General features: G+C 47.2%; 1 protein-coding gene across 4 annotated transcripts in view; it reads right to left on the bottom strand.

The window, feature by feature from the left end:
* Positions 1-27273, bottom strand: part of UBE4B (ubiquitination factor E4B) — a 56432-nt gene that overhangs the window by 7571 nt on the left and 21588 nt on the right. For 3 of the 4 annotated variants that reach the window (XM_032231602.1, XM_032231601.1, XM_032231603.1), the window contains 17 exons: positions 25790-25912; positions 21341-21482; positions 20261-20361; positions 20018-20132; positions 19115-19198; positions 17842-17898; positions 17616-17732; positions 16037-16135; positions 15316-15429; positions 13192-13390; positions 11372-11510; positions 6578-6677; positions 6313-6440; positions 4676-4774; positions 3429-3664; positions 2790-2916; positions 1243-1387 (listed from right to left, as the gene is read on the bottom strand). In XM_032231602.1, coding sequence (XP_032087493.1) covers positions 1243-1387; positions 2790-2916; positions 3429-3664; positions 4676-4774; positions 6313-6440; positions 6578-6677; positions 11372-11510; positions 13192-13390; positions 15316-15429; positions 16037-16135; positions 17616-17732; positions 17842-17898; positions 19115-19198; positions 20018-20132; positions 20261-20361; positions 21341-21482; positions 25790-25912 — 2125 coding nt within the window. The remainder of the gene's footprint in view (positions 1-1242; positions 1388-2789; positions 2917-3428; positions 3665-4675; positions 4775-6312; positions 6441-6577; positions 6678-11371; positions 11511-13191; positions 13391-15315; positions 15430-16036; positions 16136-17615; positions 17733-17841; positions 17899-19114; positions 19199-20017; positions 20133-20260; positions 20362-21340; positions 21483-25789; positions 25913-27273) is intronic. The other variant, XM_032231604.1, reaches the window with a different exon arrangement.

Below are 27273 nucleotides of genomic sequence, written 5' to 3'. Positions count from 1 at the left end.
GACCGTAAGGAAGCCCTGAGGAATTGACGCTTTCCAATTGTGGTATTGGGGAAGACTCTTGAAGAGTCCCTTGCATTGCAATGAGATCTAATCAATCCTAAAGGAAATCAACTCCGATTGGAAGGACAGATCCTTAAGGTGGAAACTCAAATACTTTGGCCACCAAATGAGAAGAGAGGACTCATTGGAGAAGACCCTTAGGTCGGGAAATATGGAAGGCAAAAGGAGAAGAGGATGGTAGAAGAGGAGACAGTTAGATGGTGTCATCAACTCAAGGAACATGAGTTTGGGCGAACTGCGGGGGGGGTGGGGGCTGGTGTGCCATGGGGTGGCTAACCGTTGGTCACCTTGTAAGGAAGATGGACGGCATAAAATTTAATTAATGGATGGATGGATAGACAGATAGATATAGAGGGAGGGAGGATGGAGAGAGATGGATGATAGATGCATGGATTGGATGGTAAGAAGAGAAAGAAAGAAAGAGAGAGAGAGAAAGAAAGAGAGAGAGAGAGAGAAAGAAAGAGAGAAAGGAAGGAAGGGAAGGAAGGAAGGAAGGAAGGAAGGGGAATCATCACAGGTAGTCCTCGACTTATGACAACTGACCCCCAAATTTCCACTGCTAAGCAAAACAGGGATTGAGTGACTTTTGCCCCATTCTACGATCTTTCTTGGTGAATCAGTGCAGGTCTTAAGTTAGTCATGCGGTCGTGAAGTGAGTCTGGCTTCCCCATTGACTTTCCTTATCAGAAGGTTGCAAAAGGGGACCCCGGGACACTGCGACCGTCACAAATATGTTGCCAAGCGCCTGAATTTTGATCCCGTGAGCAGGGGTGGTGCCCTTTTTCCGTGCTATTCCAATGGTCACTAAATGAATGGTTATAAGTCAAGGACTACCTATCATTCCCTCTTTCCCCCCTCCCCCTAGTTCTAATTGATATTATAAGATGTCTGGCTAGTTCCTTAGGAAACAGAACAGTAGATTTTACATCAGTGTTTCTCAACCTTGGCAACTTGAAGATGTCCGGACTTCAACTCCCAGAATTCCCCAGCCAGCATTTGCTGGCTGGGGAATTCTGGGAGTTGAAGTCCAGCCATCTTCAAGTTGCCAAGGTTGAGAAACACTGCTTCAGACCTTTAAAGGTCTAAAGTGGCCTAGGCTAGACTAAGCAACCTTAAACCACGTGGACTTCCACTCCCAGAATCCCCCAGCCGGGGACCGCTAAAACCCGAGACCCAGCTCACCCTGGGGAGAAGATCCCACTGCTCCTTGTTTTTCATCTCCTCCTGCACTTCGTGGATGCGTTTGAGGGACTCTAAACTCTCATCCAGCAAGAACGTCGTGTCGTTGATCAGCATGTTGATATAGCGAACAAACTGCTTGCCGGAGCTGGAAAGGGAAAAGAAAGGGGGGGGGGGGGGCGGGAAGACAATTGTGTGGATTTCTTAGCTCTAATAGATGAGGAGGAGGAGGCCAGGCAGATCAATCTGAGACATGTGGCCTCCAGTCTCTGCTCAGATGCTTGAAATTCCCCAGCATTCATTTTTGCCTTCCGCAAAATAGGAGTGAGGTCCGCAGCCTGTTGGGAAAAGTGCTTTCCATCCCCCTCTAAGTGGGTTATGGAGTCAGCATCTCTTGCCCCAAACAATCCGGGTCCTCATTTTATCCAGCTCGGAAGGATGGAAGGCTGAGTCAACCTTGAGCCAAATGGTCAGGGTCGAACTCGTGGCAGTGAGCAGTTAGCCTGCAATACTGCATTCTAACCACTGTGAGGAAGGGAGGGAGGAGGATAGACAAGATAGCAATAGCCCTTAGGTCTACAGTATTTTTCAGAGTATAAGACACACCCTTTTCCCTCAAAAAAGAGGCTGAAAATCTGGGGTGCATCTTATACACTGAATACAGCATTTTTTGCCTCCCGAAACCCCGTCCCCTTCACCAAAATGACCATGCAGAACCCGTAGATAGCTTTCAGAGAGCTCCTGAGGGTTGGGGAGGGCAGAAATGAGTGAAAAATAGGACATTTTTTGCTCAATTTCCCCCCACTCCCAGCTCCCAGAAGTACTCTATAAGCCTCCTAAGGGCTATGCATGCAATTTTTGTGACAAAAAATGGGCCCGTTTTTGTGAAAAACGAGCCAGTTTTTGCTCATTTTTGGGGTCCCCCACCCCCACAGGAGCACTCTGCAAGCCCCCTAAAGGCTACTTTGGGGGAAGAAATGGGCCCGTTTGTCGTGAAAAATGGGATGTTTTTGGGAGGTTTGCAGAGTGCAAAAACCTTTTTTTTTTAAAAAAAAATTGCCTCTTCAAAACCTTGGTGCGTCTTATACTCCGGTGCATCTTATACACCGAAAAAATACGGTATATACCGCTTGACAGTGCTTTTACAGCCTTCTCTAATTGGTTTACAGAGTCAGCATCACTTGCCCCCAACAATCTGTGTCCTCATTTGACCCACCTTGGAAGGGCGGAAGGCTGAGTCAACCTCAGGAGGCTGGTGAGATTCGAACTGCCAAATTGCAGGCAGCCGGCAGTCAGCAGAAGTGGCCTGCAGTACTGCACTCTAACCACTGCGCTACCAAGGCTCTTAGGATGGCAAAATAACAAAAACAAAAAACACCTCTCTATGGTACAATTGCTATACTGACTTTTCCACTGTATCACTTTAAAAACTATTGGTCCTTCCTTAAGAGATGCATCCAGCCCAGATATGTGGCGTCCATCCAGCCTCTTTTCCATGATGAGTGACCTGTCCAATCCAGAACAAGCTTATATGTCAGCATTACACTCACTTGAACTCTTCCATGAAGGTCCCGTGGTGAGCTATGTTCTGCCACAAGCTTTTGAAGATGGTGCTGATGTGATAGCGGATTGTAAATTTGTCGTAGAACTCGCTGGTGGCCCCAGTGTGCTCCACATCTGAGGGGAATAGAAGAGTTTCAGTCTCCACATGCCAGAGTAAGCATAGAGAGGCCATCTTCGCAAAACACACTAAACCCATGATGGTGAGCTTGTGGCACGCGTGCCCAAAGTGGCACGCAAAGCCATGTCGCCTGGCACACAAACACGCGCCCCTGCCTGTTTGTCTTGCAGGTTCCTGGCGCACATGCGTGCATGATGATTAGCTGTCCTTCGTGCACGCAGCAGTGCCAAAAACCAAGCTAGATAAGGTCTGTGGTCATAAATACTCCTTTGAAAGACTGTTTGCCAGGCGTTTGCTGAATGCGAAGGAGAGGAATTCACCTTCCTTTAATAAAAGGGGTTTTGTCGGGACCAGGACTCTGCCTCCTGCTTTATGGGGAAGCCTAAGTCAGAACAGGTTACTAAATTAAAACAGTTGTAAGTCAAGGACCAACTGTGTTGTTGTCATGCAAGGCTCCCTTGCCCGAGCGGCACAACTGGTTGCACATCCGTCCAGGGCATTCACCAACCTGTGTAAAACTTCATCAGGGAAGGAACCAGCAACTTGACGGAGAGCGGATGGTTCTCGATCATCTCGAAGAACTTCTGAGTCCGGGGCTGGACGGCTGGGTTGGTCATGAACATCACCTCCACCAGCTTGGCCACCAGGTAAGGGTTCCGGATGTAGTCCTGGTTGCAGAGCATGACCACCAAGAAGGTGACCAGCTCCTGAGTGCAAGGCTCGTAGAGTACCTGAGGCGAGTATCTGCAAAACGGGGAGAGGGGGAGCGGGGAGAAAGGAACGACGGAGGAAGGCTTGACAAGGATCAACGGCCAAAGTGGAGAGAGATGGCATCCAACCCATCATATAGCAATAGCACTTATAGATCCACAAGGCTTTTACATCCCTCTCTAAGTGGTTTACAAGGTCAGCCTATTGCCCCTGACAATCTGGGTCCTCATTTTACTGACCTCAGAAGGACAGAAGGCTGAGTCACTCTTGAGCCGGTCAGGATCGAACGCCTGGCTGTGGGCAGTTAGTCTGCAGTACTGCATTCTAACCACTGCGCCATCACAGCATACATGCATGTATCTCTCTCTCTCTCTCTCCATCCCTCCATCTATCTATCCATCCATCCATCCGTCATCATCTAACCATCATCTATCTATCATTTACCTATCTACCCATCATCTATCTATCCATCCATCATCTAGCTATCCATCATCTACCTATCATCTATCTATCTATCCCTGTCCCTCCCTCCATCATCTAACCATCATCTATCATCTATCTATCTATCCACCCATCATCTATCTATCCATCCACCCATTCCTCTCCCTCCATCATCTAACCATCATCTATCATCTACTTATCTACCCATCATCTCTATTATCTATCTATCTATCTATCCATCCTCCATCCATAACAGTACTTAAGACTTATATACTGTTTCATGGTGCTTTACATCCCTCTCTAAGCAGTTTACAGAGTCAGCCTCTTGCCCCCAAACAACATGGTTAGAAGCAAACCTGGAGAAACAGGCCGCCAATGTCGGCCAAATTGCTAAAGAATATCCCCCCGAAAAGGAGGACTGGGGATCAAGGAAGCAGACTATAATAAACTCCTTGCTTTTCTTTATTTTTATTTATGAATTAAATGTATATGCCGCCCATCTCACTATCCGGAGCGACTGTTCATCGTGGTTTCTCCCCTGAAGAGGCTACCCCAGAACATTTCAATCCACAAGAAATGAAGTTTTTTGTTTGTTTTACTTACTGTACAATAAAAAACAAAAATTCCGCAATGTCTTCCACGTAAAACTCAGGCATCGCTGCAAAGACTTTTGGGACATCTGGGTTTAAAGGCAGTTTTATGCTGCAGATAGGACAGAAAAAAATCCTTTAAGGAAAAAGACTCGCTTCATAAACCGCACGACCTACGAGCGTAATTCCAGGCTTAATTACGTTTCTAAGTTTGAGGGCTAACTGTGCTTTCAAGATGGCTCTCTGAAATTATTAGGATTACCCCTGGAGGTGCATTTTAGGGCAGAATTTAGAGCCGAGCACAGAGGTGCACCATCAAAAGTTATCCCTCTGACATCAGACTTTAGCTCAGGGGTTCCCAGCTCCCGGTTTGTGGACTGGCACCAGGGCCACGGCATGGCAGAAACTGGCCTGTGCAAACAAGTGAAGTCCCATCTGCAGGATGTAGGCGGCATGTGAAACTATACCTCCCCCCTGATCCACAGAAAAAACTTTCCCCACAGAACTGGTCCCTGGAACCCAAAGGGGGGGGGGGGCTACAGTATTAGCTGATTGGGCTTTTAGATCCCACAGCAGTCCAGTCCAGCAAGGGATGGGGCAGACCGTAGGCAGGGGTGGGCTTCAAAAGTTTCAGCAACGGCTTCTCTGTTTGGTTGCTGGGTGGCCGTGGCTATGGTGGGCATGGCCTAGTCACCATGAGGGGTGGGGAATCGTTTTCGCCTTCCCCAGGCTCTGGAGGCTTTCCTCGAACCTCTGGGAGGGTGAAAACTGCCTCCCCCAGGCTCCGGAGGCCTTCCGGCAGGCCCATTTCCCCCCCCCCTCCCTGAGCTTCCATGAGGGCCCTGCATTTACGTTGCATCCAAAATGGGCCGCGTGGAGACTCCTGGGAGGGAGAGGGGTGTGGTGGGCAGGGCCAGCCAGGGGTGGGATTTGGAGTTTCTCCGAACCAGCCATAATGTTAGCCACCAAACCCATAGAAGGTAGAGGTGGTATTCAGCAGGTTCTGACCAGTTCTGGAGAACCAGTAGCGGAAATTTTGAGTAGTTCAGAGAACCGGCAAATACCACCTCTGACTGGCCCTACCGCCATCTATTCCCTGCCTCCTGACTCCCAGCTGATCGGGGGGAATGGGGATTTTGCAGTATCCTTCCCCCTGGAGTGGGGAGGGAATGGGGATTTTGCAGTATCCTTCCCCCTAGAGTGGGAAGGGAATGGGGATTTTGCAGTATCCTTCCCCTGGAGTGGGGAGGGAATGGGGATTTTGCAGTATCCTTCCCCTGGAGTGGGGAGGAAATGGAGATTTTGCAGTATCCTTCCCCCTGGAGTGGGGAGGAAATGGAGATTTTGCAGTATCCTTCCCCCTGGAGTGGGGAGGGAATGGGGATTTTGCAGTATCCTTCCCCTGGAGTGGGGAGGAAATGGAGATTTTGCAGTATCCTTCCCCTGGAGTGGGGAAAGAATGGGGATTTTGCAGTATCCTTCTCCTGGAGTGAGAAGGGCATGGAGATTTTACAGTATCCTTTCCCTGCCATGCACACCAAGTCATGCCATGCCCTGCCCAAGCCATGCTCACAGAACCGGTAGTAAAACAATTTGAATCCCACCATTGGTAGCAGCCCACCCCTGATCTGTAGGCACGCACAAACTCACTTAGGGTAGGCAGGATCAAGAATCCGTAGCAAGAGCTGGATCACAACGCTGTAAAAGTTGAGGCACCTTCGGAGAAAATTCTCATCTAACAGGCCGGCATCTGCACAAGCTTTGCATCGCACCAATTTCTGGGCAGGACACGGTGAGAGCCAAAATGAAGCGACGCAACCTCAACAAGTCATGAAAAGTAGCCTTCCCGTCCCTACGCCCCCTTCCCTCCCTCCCCGGGAGGGTGCCATAAGTGGGCGAGTGGTTAGCCACAAACCTTGAGTTGGGTTTTGCATCGCTTCAACATCTCTCGATGCCTGGTAGCTAGGGGAGAATCTTTCCACTGACTTTCGTTATTCTTCAAATCCTCCACGGTCCTGCGGAAAACCCAGAAAAAGTGTGAGTGGGGAAGATTTGAGTAATCAGGAGAAAAGCGCTCAAACCATCGCAAGAGGAAAACTGTATTAACTGGCCAGGAAGAAATACAGAGAGTCCTCAACTTACAACCATTCATCTGGGGCCAAAAAAAAAAAGGAAATCCGTGCTTCCCCCCCCCCTTTCCCTTTTTCCCTTTCCCTAAAACCTTGGTTTTGATTGTATTTTAAAGGATAACCCCAATTTTTAAAAAATATGTAAGAAAAAAAATGGAAAAACAAATTAATTCCAAGCGAAGATGAAATAATAAGAAAGATTATGGATTGTGCTGAAATGGACAAACTAACTAAAGAAATCCAGGGAAAAGAAGAATCAGAATTCTACCAGATATGAGATAAATGGTATAGGTGGATGGAGGAAAGAAACAAGAATCAATGAAGGAATATAACAAAACTCAAAAAATAATAGTTATGAGTAAAATAAGAGGGTTAAGAATGGTGAAATCCAAATGAAATACAATAGAAGGGGAAATAATATAAGGTGAGCGGTATCGATTGATAATTGCTATTAGAAAGAACAGGAAGCTCCTGTTCATATTGTATTGTGTAAATGTGATGATGTACGTGTAAGTTTTGTGTGTGTGTATTTTACATGTTTGTCAATAAAAAAAACAAAAAACAAAAAAAAACCTGGTACACTTTAAATCAAACGAACGAACTTGGGATGGCCGAAGCATTTATTTATTTGCAATTATTTATAACTGGAGAGGGTATTGGGGGCTTCTGTTTTTTTTATTGGCAGTGCATTCTTTTAATGGCTTTATTTTGGGCCAGCTGGTTAACTCACAAACCAACTGGCCTAAAATAAAGCCATTAAGACAAATGCACCGCCAATTTAAAAAACCCTAAAGCATCAAATTCCCTCTTTGATTATTTGCAAAACAAGGGATGGGAGATATCTATAGTTACATGGGGCAGTTTAGACAGATTGAGCTAATACTGTACAGCAGGGGGGGGGGGGGAAATGATGATTTAAAAAAAATAAAAATAAATTGGATTTGTTTAATTTAAATTGGATATTTTTTAAATCACATTTATTTTAATAAAATGCTTTTGGAGCTGGTTTTGTTTAATTTAAATTGGATTTTTTTAAAATCACATTTATTTTAATAAAATGCTTTTGGAGCTGGTTTTTTATTTAAGTTTCATTAATAATTTAGTCTATTCCGCATGAAATGGAGCTTAGTTATGTAGCATGAGGCTGTAAATTCTGCAAAATCTACAATTTATTTAATGAATCCAAACTCTGCAAGCTAAATAGGAAACCTACATTTTGTTTGCAAATAATCATATTAAGGATTCTAACTACCAGCAAGAATGAGCCCTTACATTTAGAGAGCACCTGTCATTTCAAATCCATCATGGCAGCGCCTGTTAACGGGCATTCAGTCACTGCTGCCCGCCACGTCCCTCACCTTGTTGTATCCCTGCTACATCACCAGCCGCCCCATTAAAGGGAATGGGACTGTCACTGGGTCAGAGGAGGCGCCAGGACAGAGATGAACAGTTGCTCTTTAAAAATTACGATTTAAGGTCAGAAGATATTGGCGTTAAGATAAGAAAGTGGCTGGAAGAGATCACTGAACAGAGAATAGAGTTGAAGCTGGAACTGTTTCTCCTGTGTATTTCTGATGGGAAAATGGGGGAAAACTACAATATATAAGATTTCATATTCTAACGGCAAGTAGAATCATGTTAGCACAGAATTGGAAACAAACGGATACTCCTCCAGACGTGATTATAAGAAGGAAAATCTATGAATGTGCAGAAATGGATAGACTGTGTATGGAAATCAAGGAGAGGGAAGAAACAGAGTACTATCAAATCTGGAATACCGTATTTTTCGGAGTATAAGACGCACCTTTTTCCCCTCAAAAAAAGAGGCTGAAAATCTGAGTGCATCTTATACACTGAATACAGCATTTTGGGCCTCCCAAAACCCCGCCCGCTTTGCAAAAAGGGCCATGCATAGCCTTTAGGAGGCTTCCAGAGTGCTCCTGGGGGCTGGGGAGGGCAAAAATGAGGGTTTTGCTCATTTTCGCCCCCCTCCCGCCCCTAGGAGCACTTTATAAGCCTCCTAAAGGCTATGCATTTCCTTTTTTTGACAAAAATGGACCTGTTTTTGTGAAAAACAGGCCGTTTTTTGCTCGTTTCTGGGTCCCCCAACACCCAGGAACACTCTACAAGCCTCCTAAAGGCTATGCATGCGTTTGTTGTGGAAAATGGACCATTTTGGGGAGGTCTGCAGAGTGCAAAAACTTTTTTTTTAAATTTGCCTCTTCAAAGTCTTGGTGAGTCTTATACTCTGGAAAATACGGTAGATGGTATTCCTGACTTGAGAGTAAACATAAAACGTAACGTAAAATGTTAAAGTATAATATATAGAATGTAAAAGATATAGTAAATAGATGATATTGACTTGATGCTATTATAAGCTAAATAAGGATATAATTTAGGATAGAGAAATGGAGGTAAAATTTCTGTAAATAGGATTGTTATGAAAGATATTGATACCGATATGGAAAAGTTGCTGTAAGTATATGTTTGTGTCTTGTCTTTTAAATGTTGGAAAATTCAATAAATACTATTTTAAAAATTACGATTTCAATTGAGTCGATTTAAATCAAGCCTTTTATTTTATTAGTGATTTAAATCCTGATTTCAATTGATTTCAATCAAATCCAGCTTTGATGCACAGCTTCCGAAAAAACCCTTCCAGGTCACAAGTCGGAGACCTAACGGAGCTTTCTTTCCAGATGTTGACTTCTAAATGAAAAGCTTTCAAAAGATTGGCTGGCCAACGCTCAGAAGGGATTTCAAGCCCTTCTGCTTGGCTGTTTTTAATAAAGCTGTGGCTACGTTTGAGCTTACAATCCTTGAAAAGCAAAGGAGAAAAAGATTCCAGCGCAGGTTTTGAAAGGCGCATCATTATAAAGAAAGCAGGAAATCTATATGACATAACAAATCCATCTGCTTCTCCCTCCTTCTCCAGGTCTCTGGGGGACCGCCCCCCCCCCTCCTTCTCTGCTGCTTATCCCTGCCCCCCCCCCCCATGTTCCTCAGCCGGGCTTCTGCTCTCACAATGCCATCCATGCAGGCGTTCTCTGGCCAGGTTCTGCCAACGGATTACTCAACCCAGCTTCAACAATGAAGCCATTGGCTCCAAGCTCTAAGGAGGCTTTTTAAGCACGGCTTCCCGGCACAGAGGATATACCCACAATGCATGAGCTCACCGAAAAAAGACCGCCTTCGCTCCCTCCCACAGCCATCTGGAGCCACCAAGCCACGGCGTGCCAAGTTCATCTGGGCACACCATGTTCCCATCACACATCAACGCTGCCCAGAGCTCTGAAAATGCCAACCTCCCCGGGCTCGAGAGGCAAAAAAATAAATAAAATAAAATAAAGGCTGGCACGCTGTTACACCTCGCACGAAGCTCCCTCGTGCATACAAAGCAGACAACTCTTCCCTCCTGCCTCTCTTCTCGCTGCATAAATAACCCAGGTTTTCCTAGAGGAATCTTCCTCAACCTCAGCCGCTTTATGAAAGGAGCAGACTTCAACTCCCAGAATTCCCCCGACTGGCATGGGAAATTCTGGGAGTTGGAATCCACCCATTTTAAAGTGTCTGAAGCCGAGAAAGACTAGCTTAGACTATCTCAACAGCACCTCAGCTTTATTTTGTTTTACAGAATAAAAAGAGTTCGAAGGGACCTTGGAGGTCTTCTAGTCCAATTCTCTGCTCAAGCAGGAGATCCTACACCACTTCAGACAATCTATCTATCATCTACCTACCTACCTACCTACCTACCTACCTACCTACCTACCTACCTACCTACCTACCTATCTAATCTATCTATCTATCAATCTATCTATCATCTATCTATCTATCTATCTATCTATCTATCTATCTATCTATCTATCTATCTATCTATCTATCTATTTGGAGTTTTTTTATGCCGCCCAATCCCGAAGGACTCCGGACGGCTGACAAGAAATATAAAAAAACACATAACGACAAAACAATTTAAAACAACAGACACCCCTCATACATTCATTCTAGTCGGGGCCGGACCTCAACAGTGAGCTCAACAGCCCCAGGCATGCCGGAACAGCCAAGTTTTTATGGCTTTCCTGAAGGCCATCAGAGTGGGAGTGGTCCGGATTTCCGGGGGGGAGCTGGTTCCAAAGAGTCGGAGCAGCCACCGAGAAGGCTCTCCTCCGAGGGCCCGCCAGCTGACATTGTTTGGCTGACGGCATCTGAAGGAGGCCCAATCTATGGGATCTTACTGTCCGCTGGGAGGTATGTTTCAGCAGGCGGTCTCGAAATGGTTAGTCAACATCTTCTTAAAAACATCCAGTGTTGGAGCATTCACAACATCTGGAGTTGTTCCACTGGTTATTTGTTCTAACAGTCAGGAAATTTCTCCTTAGTTCTAGGTTGCTTCTCTCCTTGATTAATTTCCACCCATTGCTTCTTGTCTTCAAGTGCTTTGGAGAATAGGTGAAAACCCCTCCCCTCCCCCTTTGTTTGTGGCAGCCCCTTAGATATGGGAACATACTGCTATCATTTTCTTGCCAAAGTCCTGCTCAAACTCCCCAAAATGACTAACGATGCTTTTTTTTTTTTTTGCTAACCTGTTCAGCTCCCGGATGGCTCTTAGTCGACGGATGTATCGACGGCAACTTGGTAAGATGGAGAGGTGGTGGGCGTGGAGAGTCAGGAAGAAACATTCCGTTGGGAATTTTGGCTCAGAGAAGAGAGACTGATCCCTGGCTGCGGAAAGAGAAAGAACAAGAGTGTAAATGAAAAAGTAGGAAATCCAAATGAAATGTAAGTCGTGTGCCAAAGGATTTAAGCAGGGATCTTCATCTGTCATAGGAACCAAATTTTATCCATCCATCCATCTATCCCATTCATCCAATCCATCCATCCATCGATCTATCTATCCCATCCATCCATCCTATCCATCCATCGATCTATCTATTCCATCCATCCATCTATTCTATCCATCCATCCCATCTATCTCTCTCATCCATCCATCCATCTCTCCCATCCATCCATCCATCGATCTTTCTCTCCCATCCATCGATCTATCTCTCCCATCCATCGATCTATCTATCCCATCCATCCATCCCATCCATCCATCGATCTATCTATCCCATCCATCCATCCCATCCATCCATCCATTGATCTATCTGTCCCATCCATCCATCCATCCATCCCATCCATCGAGCAATCTATCCCATCCATCCATTGATCTATCTATCCCATCCATCTATCCCATCCATCTCTCCCATCCATCCATCCATCCATCTATCTCTCCCATCCATCCAATCCATCCATCCCATCCCATCCATCAATCTATCTATCCCATCCATCCATCCCATCCATCCATTCATCTACCTATTCCATCCATCCATCCATCCATCTATCCCATCCATCTATCCATCATCCATCCCATCCATTCATCTACCTATCCCATCCATCCATCCATTGATCTATTTATCCCATCCATCCATCCAACCATCCATCCATCCATCTATCCCATCCATCCATCAATCCCATCCATCCATCTATCTCATCCATCATCCATCCCATCCCATCCATCCATCATCCATCCCATCCATCCATCGATCTATCTATCCCATCCATCCATTGATCTATCTATCCCAATCATCCATCCATCTATCCCATCCATCGATCTATCCCATCCATCCATCGATCCCATCCATCCATCATCCATCCCATCCATCCATCCATCCATCCATCATCCATCCATCCATCCATCCATCCATCCATCCATCTATCTATCCCATCCATCCATCCATCATCGATCTATCTATCCCATCCATCCATCATTCATCCCATCCATCCATCCATCGATCGATCTATCTATCCCATCCATCCATCCATCTACCCACCCACCCACCCACCCATCCATTTATCCATCCATCCCATCCCATCCATCCATCCATATCCTAACCACCAATCTCCTGCAGAGCATCTTCTGTTTCTTTCAGGATGCAAAAGCAGATGACAACAACGACAGGTCAAAAAGAATTCATGGGCACTCTGCAGGCGGTCCTTGACTTATGACCACCATTAGGCCCAAAATTTCCATTGCTAAGCAAGATGTTTATTCAGTGAATACTGCCCCATTCTACAACCTTTCTGGATAACAGTTTTTAAGTGAGTCACTGCATTCATTAAGTGAGTCACACAGTTATTAAGTGAATCCGGGTTCCCCCATCAACTTTGTCAGAAAGTCACAAAAGGGGATTGCCACTCCATAAAAACACCTAAAATACAACAAGCCGGGGGGGGGGGGGGAGGGAGACACATTTCCAATTAGCACAGGAGTCTTGGTGCAGATTCCAAGGAAGGTCTCCTCTCCATCCAAACACAAAGACTGATATCGGCGCACGTATCCGAGCAAAAGAAGTTGTTAACTCACACAGCTCAACCATCCAGCTGCTGACATCCTCCAAGTTAGCTTTGACGCGCGTTTCATCCGCAGGCACCACGATTCGACACCGAGGGTGGAAGATGTAGGACGGATCGACCGTCTCGAGTTTGATTTTTGTGCTCAGCTGCTGCAGCACCCACAGGAAGTTCAGCATAAAGCCATCCGTAGACACCAGCCGATCGTCCGCCTGCGGGCCCAACAAAGAGGAGCCCAAATTAAGGGGCCAGGGTAGGACTCGAGTTGACTCCCCAATAAGGGAGAAGAGTTATAGCTCAGGGTGGACATGAGGGGTCCTTGGTGATTTTTGAGCTTGGTGGTTTTCTTGCAGGCGTTTCATGACCCAAACTAGGTAACATCAGCAGGGAGGGAGGGAGGGAGGGAGGGAGGGAGGGAGGGAGGGAGGGAGGGAGGGAGGGAGGGAGGGAGGGAAGGAAGGAAGGAAGGAAGGAAGGAAGGAAGGAAGGAAGTTTATAGCTCAGAGTTGACATGAGGGGTCCTTGGTGCTCTCTGAGTGTGCTTGTTTTCTTGCAGATATTTCCTTACTCTAACTAGGTAACATCATCAGTGCTAGGACCAAAGGGAGGGAGGGAGGGAGGGAAAGAAAGAAAGAAGGAAAGAAAGAAAGAAGGAAGGAAGGAAGGAAGGAAGGAAGGAAGGAAGAAGAAAGAAAAAGGAAGAACAAGCACACTCAGAGAGCACCTCATGTCAACTCTGAGCTACAAATATTTCTCTTCCTTCCTTTCTTTTTCTTCCTTTCTTTTTCTTTCTTTCTTTTTCTTTCTTTCTTTCCTTCTTCCTTCCTTCCTTCCTTCCTTCTTTCTTTCCCTCCCTCCCTTTGGTCCTAGCACTGATGATGTTACCTAGTTAGGGTAAGGAAATGTCTGCAAGAAAACAAGCAAACTCAGAGAGCACCAAGGACCCCTCATGTCAGCTCTGAGCTACAAATCTTTCTCTTTCTTTCTTTCTTCCTTTCCCTCCCTCCCTCCCTTTGGTCCTAGCACTAATGATGTTACCTAGTTAGGGTAAGGAAATGTCTGCAAGAAAACAAGCACACTCAGCACCAAAGACCCCTCATGTCAGCTCTGAGCTACAAATGTTTCTCTTTCTTCCTTTCTTTTCTTTCTTTCTTTCTTTCTTCTTTCTTTCTTTCTTTCTTTCTTTCTTTCTTTCTTTCTTTCTTCCTTCCTTCCTTCCTTCCTTCCTTCCTTCCTTCCTTCCCATTTTCTTTCTTTCTTTCTTTCTTTCTTTTCCTCCCTCCCTTTGGTCCTAGCACTGATGATGTTACCTGGTTAGGGTAAGGAGATGTCTGCAAGAAAACAAGCACACTCAGAGAGCACCAAGGACCCCTCATGTCAACTCTGAGCTACAAATATTTCTCTTTTTCTTGCAGACATTTCCTTACTCTAACTAGGTAACATCATCAGTGCTAGGACCAAAGAGAAGGGAGGGAGGGAGGGAGGGAAAGAAAAGAAAAGCTATTGGGTTAAAATACAAACATGGCTAGAGAAAACGATACATCAGCCCGTAGAGTTTAAGCCAGAGGTATTCTTATTGGGTATTCTACCAGAGAAATATAGTGAAGATTCATATTTGATTGTACAAATAATAACAGCAGCTAGAATTGTATTTGCACAAAATTGGAAAGCAGACAAAATCCCATCGGAAAGGGAGGTAATAAAGAAGATATTAGACTGTGCAGAAATGATCAGGTTGACACTGAGAATAAAAGACAAGGAGGAATCAGTGTCCTACAGGACCTGGGGGCGATTTTATGATTGGCTTGAAAAAAGATACAAAGAGAGAAAGAGAAAGGAGCAAAGCATAAAACAAATATCTCAGACGACACATTATTAAATCAGGGAGGGGAAATAAGAAAGTATGAAAATGTAAATGCACAGGCGGAAAATATGATATGAATTGACAAATGTTAAATAGCAATTATGAGAATGTATATTTAAGAATGAATTTGAAAGGAAAAATAAAAAACTTTTTTACAAAAAAAAAAACAGAAAAGAAACCTGCCATCCATGCGGAACAGCCTTGCAGAGACCGCTCCTGCAAACCCTGGCTACTGTGCACCTTCTCTTAGTGGCGGCCGCAAAAAGAACTCACCTGCATTTGTGCCTTTTTAACGTTGGCATTGACCACGGCGGCCATATAGCTGAGAGCAGCTTCCCGCGTTTCTCCGTTGAGCAGAATACTGTGCAGGATCTTAAATAACTCTTGCTAAAAAGTTTGACAAAGGAGAAAAAAGGCAGAAAGGAACTGAGGATGCAAGCTTAGCTTACCTTTACACAGGCATCACCTATCCCAGGGGTCGGCAACCTGCGGCTCTGGAGCCGCATGTGGCTCTTTCATCCCTCTACTGCGGCTCCCTGTTGCCGGTCGGCTCCACAATTGATAGGGCTTTCGGTTAGGACAGGTAGAGGAAAAAGAACGCCACGCTAGGAGGAGACTCTATGGTGGGGGAACCGGACTCCACAATTGATAGGGCTTTTGATTAGGACTTTTGTGGCTCTTTAAGTGTTTAAGGTTACCGACCCCTGGACCTATCCCAAGAATCACAGCGTGGAGGATTCCCTTAATGTAGACAGGCAGCGATTCTTCTGATATGGTGTGAATGTACAGATCTTAAACAAAGCAGCACACTCTCTCTCGCAAGACAGGTAAATGCAGAGAGGAAGGGGAAGGGAGGGAAGGAATTTTTTCCATTTTAATTCAGGGCTGTAAATTTCTGTGAACAATTGACTTCAAACCCCACCACCATCCCCCCAACCACCCCCCCCCAAAAAAAACCAAGTGAAATTTCAAGTTGCTTCTTCAGCACACCTACCCTGGCAGATTCCAGGTAATGTTGCAATGACTGGCTAACGACCCTGGTGTTTTCCAAAGTAATGGTAGGCCCAGAGAAATATTTTTCCACAACTCTAGGCTGCAAAGGCAAAACAACACAAACGTCAATTGCAAGCGGCAATCCTACGCTGCCTTTTAACGGTGGTATTCAGACGGTTTGTACTGGTTCGCGCCCCCCTCCCCCAGCTCTATGCTGTCCTGTTTAGGCATGTTTTTGAGGCCAGGTGCATGTGCTTCTGGCACATGCACAAAGCACCTGAGCAGAAGGCCGGGTGCATGGGCTGAAGGCCGCATGTGCGCCCACGCAGTCAACCGGTGGTAACGGAGTATGCATCCCGCCGCTGCTGCCTTCGCACAGAGCTTCACAAGTGGGTCCCTTTTGTGCTTGTTTCTCTGGCCTCTGTTGTGACCCCCAACCTTCTCAAGACGGAAGAAAAGTTAACTGGTGGGTATGTTTTCCCACCTTTCCTCCGATGCTCTTTCCCAAACAGACTCGTTTTCACGAGGAGAAACGCCATCTACGCACATCTCCCTCTAGCTCAGGGCTGCCCAGGCTTGGCCCCTTTAAGACCTGTGGACTTCAACTTCCAAAATACCCCCGTCAACCACACCCTCGAGGTAGAGGGAAGCGTGCATAGATGCTGGCTGGGGAATTCTGGGAGTTAAAAGTCCACAGGTCTTAAAAGGGACCAAGCTCGGACAGCCCTGTGCCAGCTCAGAAGACCTGTTTTCCCAGCAGAAGATGCCACAAGGCGTCTCGGAAGCTGGCAGCAAGGACCCTTCAACTGGTCAAGTCAGCTTTATTCAGGGCAATAGTTGGATTTAATAAGCCACTTCATGAGAGGCCTTTGCTTCCTATCTGAGCCCGGTGCTAATATAAAGCACCCAGGTGGTTTGTGACTTTGGTCCAGATTTCTACCTTATTTGGAAATTCTCCTGCAAGAAGGAAATTGCATGTGGGATGCCCCCTTCCAACAAAAGGAAGAAGCTAACCTCAATAACTTGGAAAGGCACCTATAACATGCTAAGCCAGCAATCATGGTTTATAAAGGGTAAACACGGATAACATGCTAAACCAGAGAGGAAAATGCAGGCAAACCCTAACGCATCTTACAATAGAATAGAATAGCAGAGTTGGAAGGGACCTTGGAGGTCTTCTAGTCCAATCCCCTGCTTAGGCAGGAAACCCTACACCACTTCAGACAAACGGATATCCAACATCTTTTTAAAAACTTCCAGTGTTGGAGCATTCACAATTGCCTTTTGGAGGCAATTTGTTCCACTGATTCTAACTGTCAGGAAATTTCTCCTCAGTTCTAAGTTGCTTCTCTCCTTGATTAATTTTCACCCATTGCTTCTTGCTCTACTCTCAGGTGCCTTGGAGAACAGCTTGACTCCCTCTTCTTTGGGACAACCCCTGAGATATTGGAAGACTGCTATCATGTCTCCCCTAGTCCTTCTTTTCATTCAACTAGACATACCCAGTTCCTGCAACCTTTTTTAAATATATTTTAGCCTCCAGTCCCCTAATCCTCTTGGTTGCTCTTCTCTGCACTTACATCATCCTCAGCAAAGACGGAGAGGCCGAAGAATACCCCAAGGTAAGAGAGTCTCTGGAGCTCTCGGCCCATCCCGGGGCTTAGAGATTTTGGCAACCACAAAGGCAAAGAGACCACCTGGAGAGAGAGGAGAGAGGTTCCCCCAAAGTGAGCAGAACGAGGGCGGGATGGTCAGATTGCTCAACCTTCGGTTTTCCCGCAAGGATCTGCCACTTCCCCCACTTACCAAGCTGCAGACAGGATGCGATTTCCCAAACTTGATCTCGCACAGTTCCCCTAAAGCCTGGGAGGGAAAGAGAAAGGGTGTCATCTTCCCTGAGTCCTTGAGCCACCCAGGTTCGGGTCGGCGCTGGGGCTCAGGACCCCGGACAGCACCCAGAAGTTCGGGGTAGCTGGCAAAGTATTTTAAAGGAGATTGGAGTTAATGTCAGGGTTCCTAATAGCATCCAAAATTAAATCAGAGTCCGAGACAAAGGATTCCTCAAAGTTCCAATTTATTAAGAGAGCCTTGTTGGCACCTCTGGGAAAACCCAAATCTGAAAGCTTCCCGGTTTTCCCCACCCAGTTGAAAATTCAAGATCTTGCCCCCACACCCACATGGTCCAATCTCCCACTGCCATGCTGGCAGTTCCACCCATCCAGTTCCGGTCAGGTGCAGAAGGGCAAAACACAAAGGATGACCTTGGCTTTCTAGAAAGAATTTTGTTGTGGCTACATAGCATCTCACTCCGTACAATCCCATTTTCCCACCATAGAAAAGGCATAGTGGAATAATAGAAAGTATGGCAGGCCAAAGATCCAAAAGAAAAAAGATGGCTGCAGGCCTGACAGCTTCAGATTTTGGTTAAAATATAGGGATGGTTAGGTTGAGAATAAACACGAGCAAACTGAATACCCTTGCTTCCATGATGGTGGGATGGCCAATCGGAGCGTTATTTTTGGCGAAGCCATTTCTGAGAGCACGTGAGGAAGGGCATCTGGCCAGTAACAATCAGCTCCACTCAATTGTCCAAGGGATTATGGGATCGTTAAATGAAGATGGCAATCCCAAATATTTTTTAAAAATCAGCAAATGCAGTCCATTAAGTCGAGGTGGCGCAGTGGTTAAATGCAGCACTGCAGGCTACTTCAGCTGACTGCAGTTCGGCTGTTCAAATCTCACCGGCTCAGCCTTCCATCCTTCCGAGGTGGGTAAAATGAGGACCCGGATTGTTGTTGGGGGCAATATGCTGACTCTGTAAACCGCTTAGAGAGGGCTAAAAGCCCTATGAAGCGGTATATAAGTCGAACTGCTAACTGCTATTGCTATTAAAAGTCTTCCTTCCTTTTGTGTCCCCACTTGAACCAATAAGGTTTGGGTGTGGGGTTTTTTTTTTGGCAGAGAATATTTCATTACACCAGCCCCCGCCAGGCCATCTAAACCCCCACTGAGAGAGGAGATGCCACCAATGTTAAGCATCCTGCTTACACAGTATCAGCCGGTTCTTCCGATAACTCACCATAAGGGGGTATTTAAAGTTGTCACTATCAAAGGAGCATTCCTTCGAAGCAAGAGCCAGCCCTTGTAAAATAGGTATAAAGATCTGTTTGGAAGAAGGAAAAGAAGAAGAATTAGGTGGCTTCTTAGCATCTGCTTGGAGAAAAGAGCCAGTCCTAAGGGTGAACCAATTAAGGGTGGCTGAGGTGCCAAAAAAAATAATAAATAAATCTTGAACTCCAGAAGATTTTTAGTTTAACAGGCACGGTGTTCTGACCGAGGCTTTCCAAGAGGCATGAAGCAAACTCCTTGTCCCGACAAAACCCCCTTTTATTAATTGACTGTGAATTCTGCTCATTCACATCCAGCAAAGTTTTTCAAGGGAGGATTTACGGTCACAGACCTTATTTGGCTTGGAGAGCTGCCAGGCCGATATCTGCAGAACTTTTGGCAAGGAGTCTCAGAGAGTCACCAACCAATAAAGCAAACTAATTGTCTCCTGCAAACTCCACTGCTCTTTCGCTCCTCTTTTATTCCCTATAGGAAGGCCATTCATCGTCCACCTGTGGCCTTCCTCCCAAGTCTACCCTTAACTGTTTCCTTCGACTGGCAACTCTGTGCATACGCACACTGGAAACAGACTCCAGCTGTTCATCCGCCTCACTGACTCCGAAAGCAGCTGATAACTGTTGGATGGCTTTGGCCCCCTCTCTGCCTCCGACACAGAGCCCTCCTCAGAGCCTTCCCCAGACTCCAGGACTGGCCCATCTTCCTCCCCAACCTCTTCACTGTCCGAATCAGAGCTGGCCACTGGGGGGGGGGGGGTGTCACAACACAGCGATAGATCAAGATTCCAGCAACATGTTGGCTGTGGCACGTATGGAGCTCAAGAACTAAGCTAGCCTCTTTTTGTTTCCTTTCTTACCTGTTTGAAGACTTCTTCATCTTGGTGAGTCGTCCTCACCAATTCCTGTATGAAACCGAAGGGGAGATTCCTACACAGCATATACGGGACTAACAATGACTGCTGTTGGTTTGACCTGGGTGAGAGAGAGAATGGCAAAAAGCTTCATAAAGTCCCCCCCGAGTGCCTGAGAGAACGCTGAAGCCAAGAGGTTGGAAGGGGAGGTCAAGCAAGGATCACTAAGTGGCCTCCTGTCCCACTGACCTCAGCTGCGTTAGGGATCCTTGGAGCACCAAAGCCGCGTGAGAAATGCACTGGGATCGGATGTTGCTCAGAAGCTGGCTCACCACCGGCTGGCTGCACATCTAAGGAGAGGAAGAAACAGGGCGAGGCAGCCCATCTTTCACCCTTTAGAGCAGTGTTTCTCCACCTTGGCAACTTTCAGACAGGTGGACTACAACTCCCAGGAGAGGGGGGGAGAAGAGGGAGAGGGGAGGGAGGGAAAGGGAGACAGGGAGAGAAGAGAGGTAGAGACAGAGGGAAGGGGGAGACAGGGAGGGGAGACGGGGAGGGAAAGGGGAGACAAGGAGGAGGAGAGGGGGGAGGGGGAAGAGGTAGACAGGGAGGGGAGTGACAGGGAGAGAGGGAAGGGAGAGAGGGAGGGAAAGGGGAGACAGGGAGGAGAGGGGGGAAAGACAGAGGGAAGGAAAGGGGAGATGGGGGAGAGGGAGAAGGAGAAAGGGAGAGGGAGAAACAGGAAGGGGAGAGGGGGAGAAGGAAACATGGAGGGGAGAGACAGAGGGAGGGAAAGGGAGAGGGGGAGACAGGGAGAAGGGAGGGAGAGAGAGGGGGAGGGAGAGAAGGAACAGGGAGACAGGGAGGAGAGGTGGGGGAAGACAGGGAGGAAAAGGGAAGGGGAGATGGGGAGAGAGGGAGGAGAGAGGGGGAAACAGGAAGGAGAGAGGGAAACAGGGAGGGGAGAGACGGAGGGAAAGGGAAGGGGAGACGGGGAGAGAGAGGGAAAGAGAGAGGGAGAGATGGAGAGGGGGAGGAAGAAGGGGGGGGTATCTCAACCTCAGCATCTTTAAGATGTACGGACTTCAACTCCCACAATTCTGGGAGGTGGAAGTCCGCACATCTCAAAAGTTGCAAAGATTGAAAAACACGGACACTAAAAATGTTGAGTTACATATAAAGACCACATTTCACTTAACACACAAGAGCCCATTTTGAAGGAAAGGAAAAGAACCTAAAGTGAATCAATTAGAGGGCTGGGGTTGGGGAGACCCACAAGGAAACGACAAGACAAAAATTAGGGGGGAAGGCGGGGGAAGAGAAGGTTACCTTTGGCGCTTTCCTTTCCTCAATCCCCACTCGGTCGAAGCACTCAATGAGGTAGTTTAGCATCTCCGTCTCCTTGCACGTCTCAATGGCGAAATGGTCGCTGCACGAGTCGGAAATGCTGGCCCCCCCAGAGCCTCCGCCACTGGCAAACAAAACAGGGCAAGAGGCGCCAGTGAGTCCAAAAGGCTAGAGTGGCCTCCAGAAGCCAGCAAGAAGGGAGGGAAGGGCCATGGATTTTGGGGGGCGGGGGCTGCTGGACGGAAACACAGCCTAGGGCAAGGGTCATCCCTGGATTGCACAAACATACCCCTCCCCGCCCGCGAATTGCCAATAAACCTAGCCAGTCCCACCTTGGCTGTTACAGCCTGTTCTCCTTAGCCAACCGGTCTACCTGGTGACCCATCATCCCTCAATAGGCATCCTTACATTCAGTAGGCCCATCCACCCAGCCCCCAGGGTCCCTGGGGAGTAGCGGGGGGCACCTGGGAGGAGGCTCTGAGAAAACAGCTTGCTCTTAGGAGTCCTACGTTTTGAGCAAACTCTCCCTTCCAACGGAACGAACTCTCTTCTCCCCAAGAGGAGGAGGACTATGGGGAGGGGGGATTCATTCCATGTCAAGTGTCCTGATTTCAGGAAAATGCCCTGCTCGATCATCACGGAGTTCAATGAAATTGAGCGTCAACATGCACACACGTCCCCGATGAACAGCGGTAAAGTGTGACCTTTCTCCTACCGTCCCTTCCAGAGGTATAAAAAACCAAACTTTAACCTTTTTTTCCCCGAGCTACGGACATTTTGCTCCAGATTATCTAGATGGAGATCAACTCACGGGAATGCTTTTTGTTTAATGAGAGCACAACACATTGTACAAGATGCCCAAGTTTTGTTTCTCTCAACAAATCACTGCTGATGATATTAGGTCTCAAAGTTGGTGACACCTCAGTGTCGCACGATCAAAGGCTGCGGTATGGGGTCAAATAAATGACTCTCTCTCTCTCTGCAAGCCAGCTGTGTGCAGCAGCTGCCAAAAAAGCCAACCCAGTTCTAGGCTGCATCAACAGAGGGATAGAATCAAGATTGCGTGAAGTCTTCACACCACTTTATAATGCCTTGGTAAGGCCACACCTGGAATATGGCATCCAGTTTTGGTTACCACAATGTAGAAAAGATGTGGAGACTCTAGAAAGAGTGCAGAGAAGAGCAACAAAGCGGATGAGGGGACTGGAGACTAAAACATATGAAGAACAGTTGCAGGAACTGGGTACGTCTAGTTTAATGAAAAGAAGGACTAGGGGAGACGTGATACCAATGTTCCAATATCTCAGGGGTTGCCACAAAGAGGGAGTCAAGCTATTCTCCAAAGCATCTGAGGGCAGGAAAAGAAGCAATGGGTGGAAACTAATCAAGGAGAAAAGCAACTTAGAACTGAGGAGAAATTTCCTGACATTTAGAACAATTAATCAGGGGAACAGAATTTGCCTCCAGAAGTTGTGAATGCCCCAACACTGGAAGTCTTTAAGAAGATGTTGGATAGCCATTTGTCTGAAACGGTATAGGGTTTCCTACCTAGGCAGGGGGTTCGACTAGAAGACCTCCAAGGTCCCTTCTAACTCTGCTATTGTATTTTAAGTACTGCATCGGCAAACGTAACACTTTACCAGTGTTCATTGCGGACTGTGTGTGAATGTCCACACCACATTTCATCGAAATCCGTGATGGTCGAGGCCCAGGACACTTGACATGGAATGACCCTAGGGAGAACCTTAATCTTTGGTATAATGAAGCGTCATGTTAAGCGGGATGCCAGCCCAGCAACCTCATCGCCTCAACCCAGAATCCTCTGGGTCCGGTGAAACTTCCCCAAATCAGCAGAGGTTTTGTGGTGACCACCCCAGAGGACCTGGAATTTGGCTAAAGGCCCTATTGTTCTGAGAGAGGCTTCCCAAGAGCATGAAGGAAACTCCTGGTCCTGACAAAAACCTCTTTTTATTAATTGATTGTGAATTCTGCTCATTCACATCCAGCAAAGTTTTTCAAGGGAGGATTTACGGTCACAGACCTTATTTGGCTTGGAGAGCTGCCAGGCCGATATCTGCAGAACTTGGCCAGGAGTCTCGGAGAGTCAGGAACCAATGAAGCGAACTAATGGTCTCCTGAAAACTCCACTCCCCTTTCGCTCCTCTTTGATTTCCCCTGGGAGGGGCCATTCATCGTCCACCAGTGGCCTTAGTCCCAAGTCAACCCGTTCCTTAGCTGTTCCCTTCGTCTGGCAACTCTGCGCATGCGCACACTGGGAACAGGCTCCAGCTGTTCTTCTGCCTCACTGATGTCTGACTCTGAAGGCAGCTGATTGCTGTCAGACGGCCCTGCCCCTCTCTCCCTCCAACAGAGCCCTCATCAGAGCCTTCCCCAGACTCCAGGACTGGCCCAGGTTCCTCCCCAACCTCCTCACTGTCCGAATCTGCTGCCAGCTCTGCTGGTGGGCCACACCACCTATCAAGTTCACATCCCCACGCAAGGTTTCATTCTCTTTTCTACTCCAACTCCAGGTTTCATGTAGCGTTCGTTGCAATCTGAGCACATCCTTGCAAGGATTTTGGGCACCTGGGGAAGCAGGGGGGGGGGCACTGAGAACATGATGTCTCATTCTACGGATGGGATTTGTGTTACCCCAAGTCAAAAATAACAAGCCCATGGATTGTGTCTGACAACTGGCTCCTGTGGTCAAAGTATTCTCGGAATAGGAATTGGCGCTCTATTTTTTGCAAGATGTCGTCGTTTGACTTTTTAAAGACGAGACAACACAAGAAACACTGTGTTTGTATGTATTTTGGACACATTTTTTTTAGGCACGTTGGCTTATTATGAGCTTGTGAGCTTTTCTTCAAGCATAACAAAGCACCATTATTATTCCCATCAAATTTGTTTGCTGTGACTCTCACAGTGTTTCACAGAGTGTCCTTGTGATTCACAAGTTACCGTATCACACTAGCTGTCCCCATGCTTTGCTTAAGTGAGTTTGCTCAATTATAATCTATATACCGTGTTTCCCCAAAAATAAGACATGGTCTTATTTTCTCCCCCCCCCAAAAAAAACAAGCACTTGGCCTTATTTTCTAGGTCTTATTATTTTTGAGGTGCAGGAGGCAGCGAGCGTGGTCACCTCATTGGCTGCTGCTGTGTTGCAATATTTTCGGGGAGGGCTTTATTGGGGGGGGGGGTATTTTAGCGCATGAGCTCAAAAGCCCGATTGGGCTTATTATCCACAGAGGTATCATTTTCGGGGGAAACAAGGGTATATAAAAATGGCTGTGTATGTGTATGTGTGTATGTTCCAGCCTAACTCTGGAATGCCTCGAGCAATTTCAACGAAATTTGGTACACAGATGACTTACTCTCTGGAGAACGATACTGTGGGGGTAAGACACCCCTAACACCCCTCGGGGTCCATGTCTGTTAAGATACACCCTGCTGTGCCTTAAAACAGCTTCTACAGTACTGCCGTAAAACGGCTTCTACTGTACAGCGCAGTGGAGTTGACATGGTAACAGCTTCACAGTACTCCACAAGGGGGCTCCCAGTGGTAAGGTGGGAAATCCAACATTAGAAATTACGTTTGGTCCGGACATTTTCCCCCCTATAAATAAATACCCAGGCAACGGCAGGTTATTGGCTAGTAAACCAAAAACTAACAATGCAGGCCAAAATTATATAATGCTTTCAGCCAGTACGGTTGTCTGGGTTAGCCTCTCCACTATGTAAAACTATGGTTTACTAAACCAAACAGCTGAGATCAGGGCTTAGCAGATGAGATAAATTAAATTTACACAAACACATCTAGTTTTCATTGAATTGGCCGCCAGCTGAGGCCATCCCTAAAGCATCAAGAAAGTTGTGGGCGATATCCATTGGGAGGATTTCAATCCTCTTCATGGCCCATTCACACACAGCAAACGAGCCACAACCATTAAAGAAACAGTGGCCTCTTAATCACTCTGGCAAAAGCTTCTCTCGTGGGTGGAAATGCCCATCTACATTGAGATATTTCCCCATTTTAATAGATCCAAAATAAAAAAAATTCTGGCTGGCTTCTATTTTAACAAGCCAGAGACAAAAGCCAATTTTGGGGGGGTGGGGAAGTCATCATGGTCACGATTTACCATCGGGCTGTGCACAAGGCATCCAATTTAGTGCAAAGCAACCAGTTTTACAAGGCTCGTTTCAAAAGCACTGACTCACAAAGCGACCTTGGGATAATTTGGCACTAAAGAAGAGCCTAGGGAGGAGAAAAGAAGAAGGGAAAAAAAAATAGATTTCATCCTCCCGAAAGGGTAAATGTTTTTTATGACGTGGTAGGAAGTTGAAATGAAATGCTGACCAGGGAGGGAAGGGAAGGATCCTGAGGACAGAAGACGCAAACAAGTCACACTCTTTTTTTTTCTAGAGTACCTGGACCCAAATGGCACATAAGAAAAATCCTCCTCCTCCTCCTCTTCCTCATTTTCTTCCTCAGAACTGTCTCCAGAGACATCAGGAATGGCAAGGAGGAGTGAGAAAGGGCTGTCGTACATACTAGTATAAGGAAAGCAGAGGCGGATGAATGAATATAAGAGAAGGGAGGGAAGACACACACAGAGACATACACACACGCTGTTGGGTTTTCTACCAAGACCCATCTTCCACTGCAAACATGCGGCAAGTTAAGTTGGGAAATCAGCCACATGGGTTAGAAGAGAGGGTGTCAAACTCAAGGCCCATGGGGTGCTTAAACCTGGCCTGGAACTAGTAAAGGAGTGGCCCGCGGTGCCTCTGGCAGCCAAAATGGGGCGTGGGGCAGTGGTGGGTTCCAGATCCCATCGCAACCGCTACGCTGCAATGGGGCTGGGCGTCCGCCACAGGCACGCGCGCTGCGCATGCATGCACCCCACCGCCCTGCGACGCTCCAGCTGTTCGCCGGAGGTCACGCAGGCGCCGTACACTGCACCCACATGTGCAAATGGCCCGGTTAGCTCAAATAGAGGTAAAGAACGAGGGCGGGCGGGTGGGCCCTCCAAAGCACCGTACCGGTACAGTGGCCACTGCTGCCAGCTGGCACCAGTACACTCGTACAGGGGCGTACCACCTGGAACCCACCACTGGCATGGGAGGGCTGTGTGAAGTCCACCACACCCCATTTTCAGCCTGGATGGCCTCCTGCAGCCAAAATGGGACAGGGGGCTACTCACGTGGGGGGGGGGGCTCCACCCCATATTGGCTGGCAAAGTGCTGCAGGGGGCCATCCAGGCTGAAAATGGGACGTGGTGGACCTCACAGCCCCCCCACTGCAGCCCATTTTGGCTGGCAGGGTGCTAGAGGCATCCATCCCGTCTCCCCACTTTCTCCCCCCCTCCGGCCGGCGCATGGAGAACTGCAATGTTGATCTGGCCCTGAGATAAATGCAGTTTGACACCGCTGGGTTAGAGCCACAACAGAGTTAAGGCATGTCCCGGCAAACCTCGGAAGCAAACACAAGCGATCAAAAGAAGCCAAGCAGGCTGCCTTCTGGGGAAGGTTACGGATGGCAGCGCCCAAGGAATTTTAAGGAAGGCCCAATTCCTGAATCAATATCTGTGGATCATTATAACAGCAATGGCGGTTAAGAGGCAGCCGCCTTCGGCAGAGGCGAAAACCCCAGTCTGTCTCCTCCAACTGCCTGGCATCGGAAGGAAACTTGATTGCCGGGGGCGTAAGAGTCTTGAGGGACCTACATAACGTCATCCTGTCACTAGCTGGAGGGTGAGGATGCCAGCTGATAAAAAGAGTTTCGCCAAGGCTGAGGACCAATTTTATTTTTTCCCCAGACTTTTCAGCGATTGCTCTTCGCCACTATGGAAAAATCCGCTGGCCAAACCGTTTCCTGACTCTGGGACTCAAGGAGGACTGCTTGCAACCAA

This window comes from Thamnophis elegans, chromosome 15, assembly GCF_009769535.1.
Source record: "Thamnophis elegans isolate rThaEle1 chromosome 15, rThaEle1.pri, whole genome shotgun sequence".
Classification (NCBI taxonomy): Eukaryota; Metazoa; Chordata; class Lepidosauria; order Squamata; family Colubridae; genus Thamnophis; species Thamnophis elegans.
This window is presented reverse-complemented; position numbering and strand designations above follow the sequence as displayed.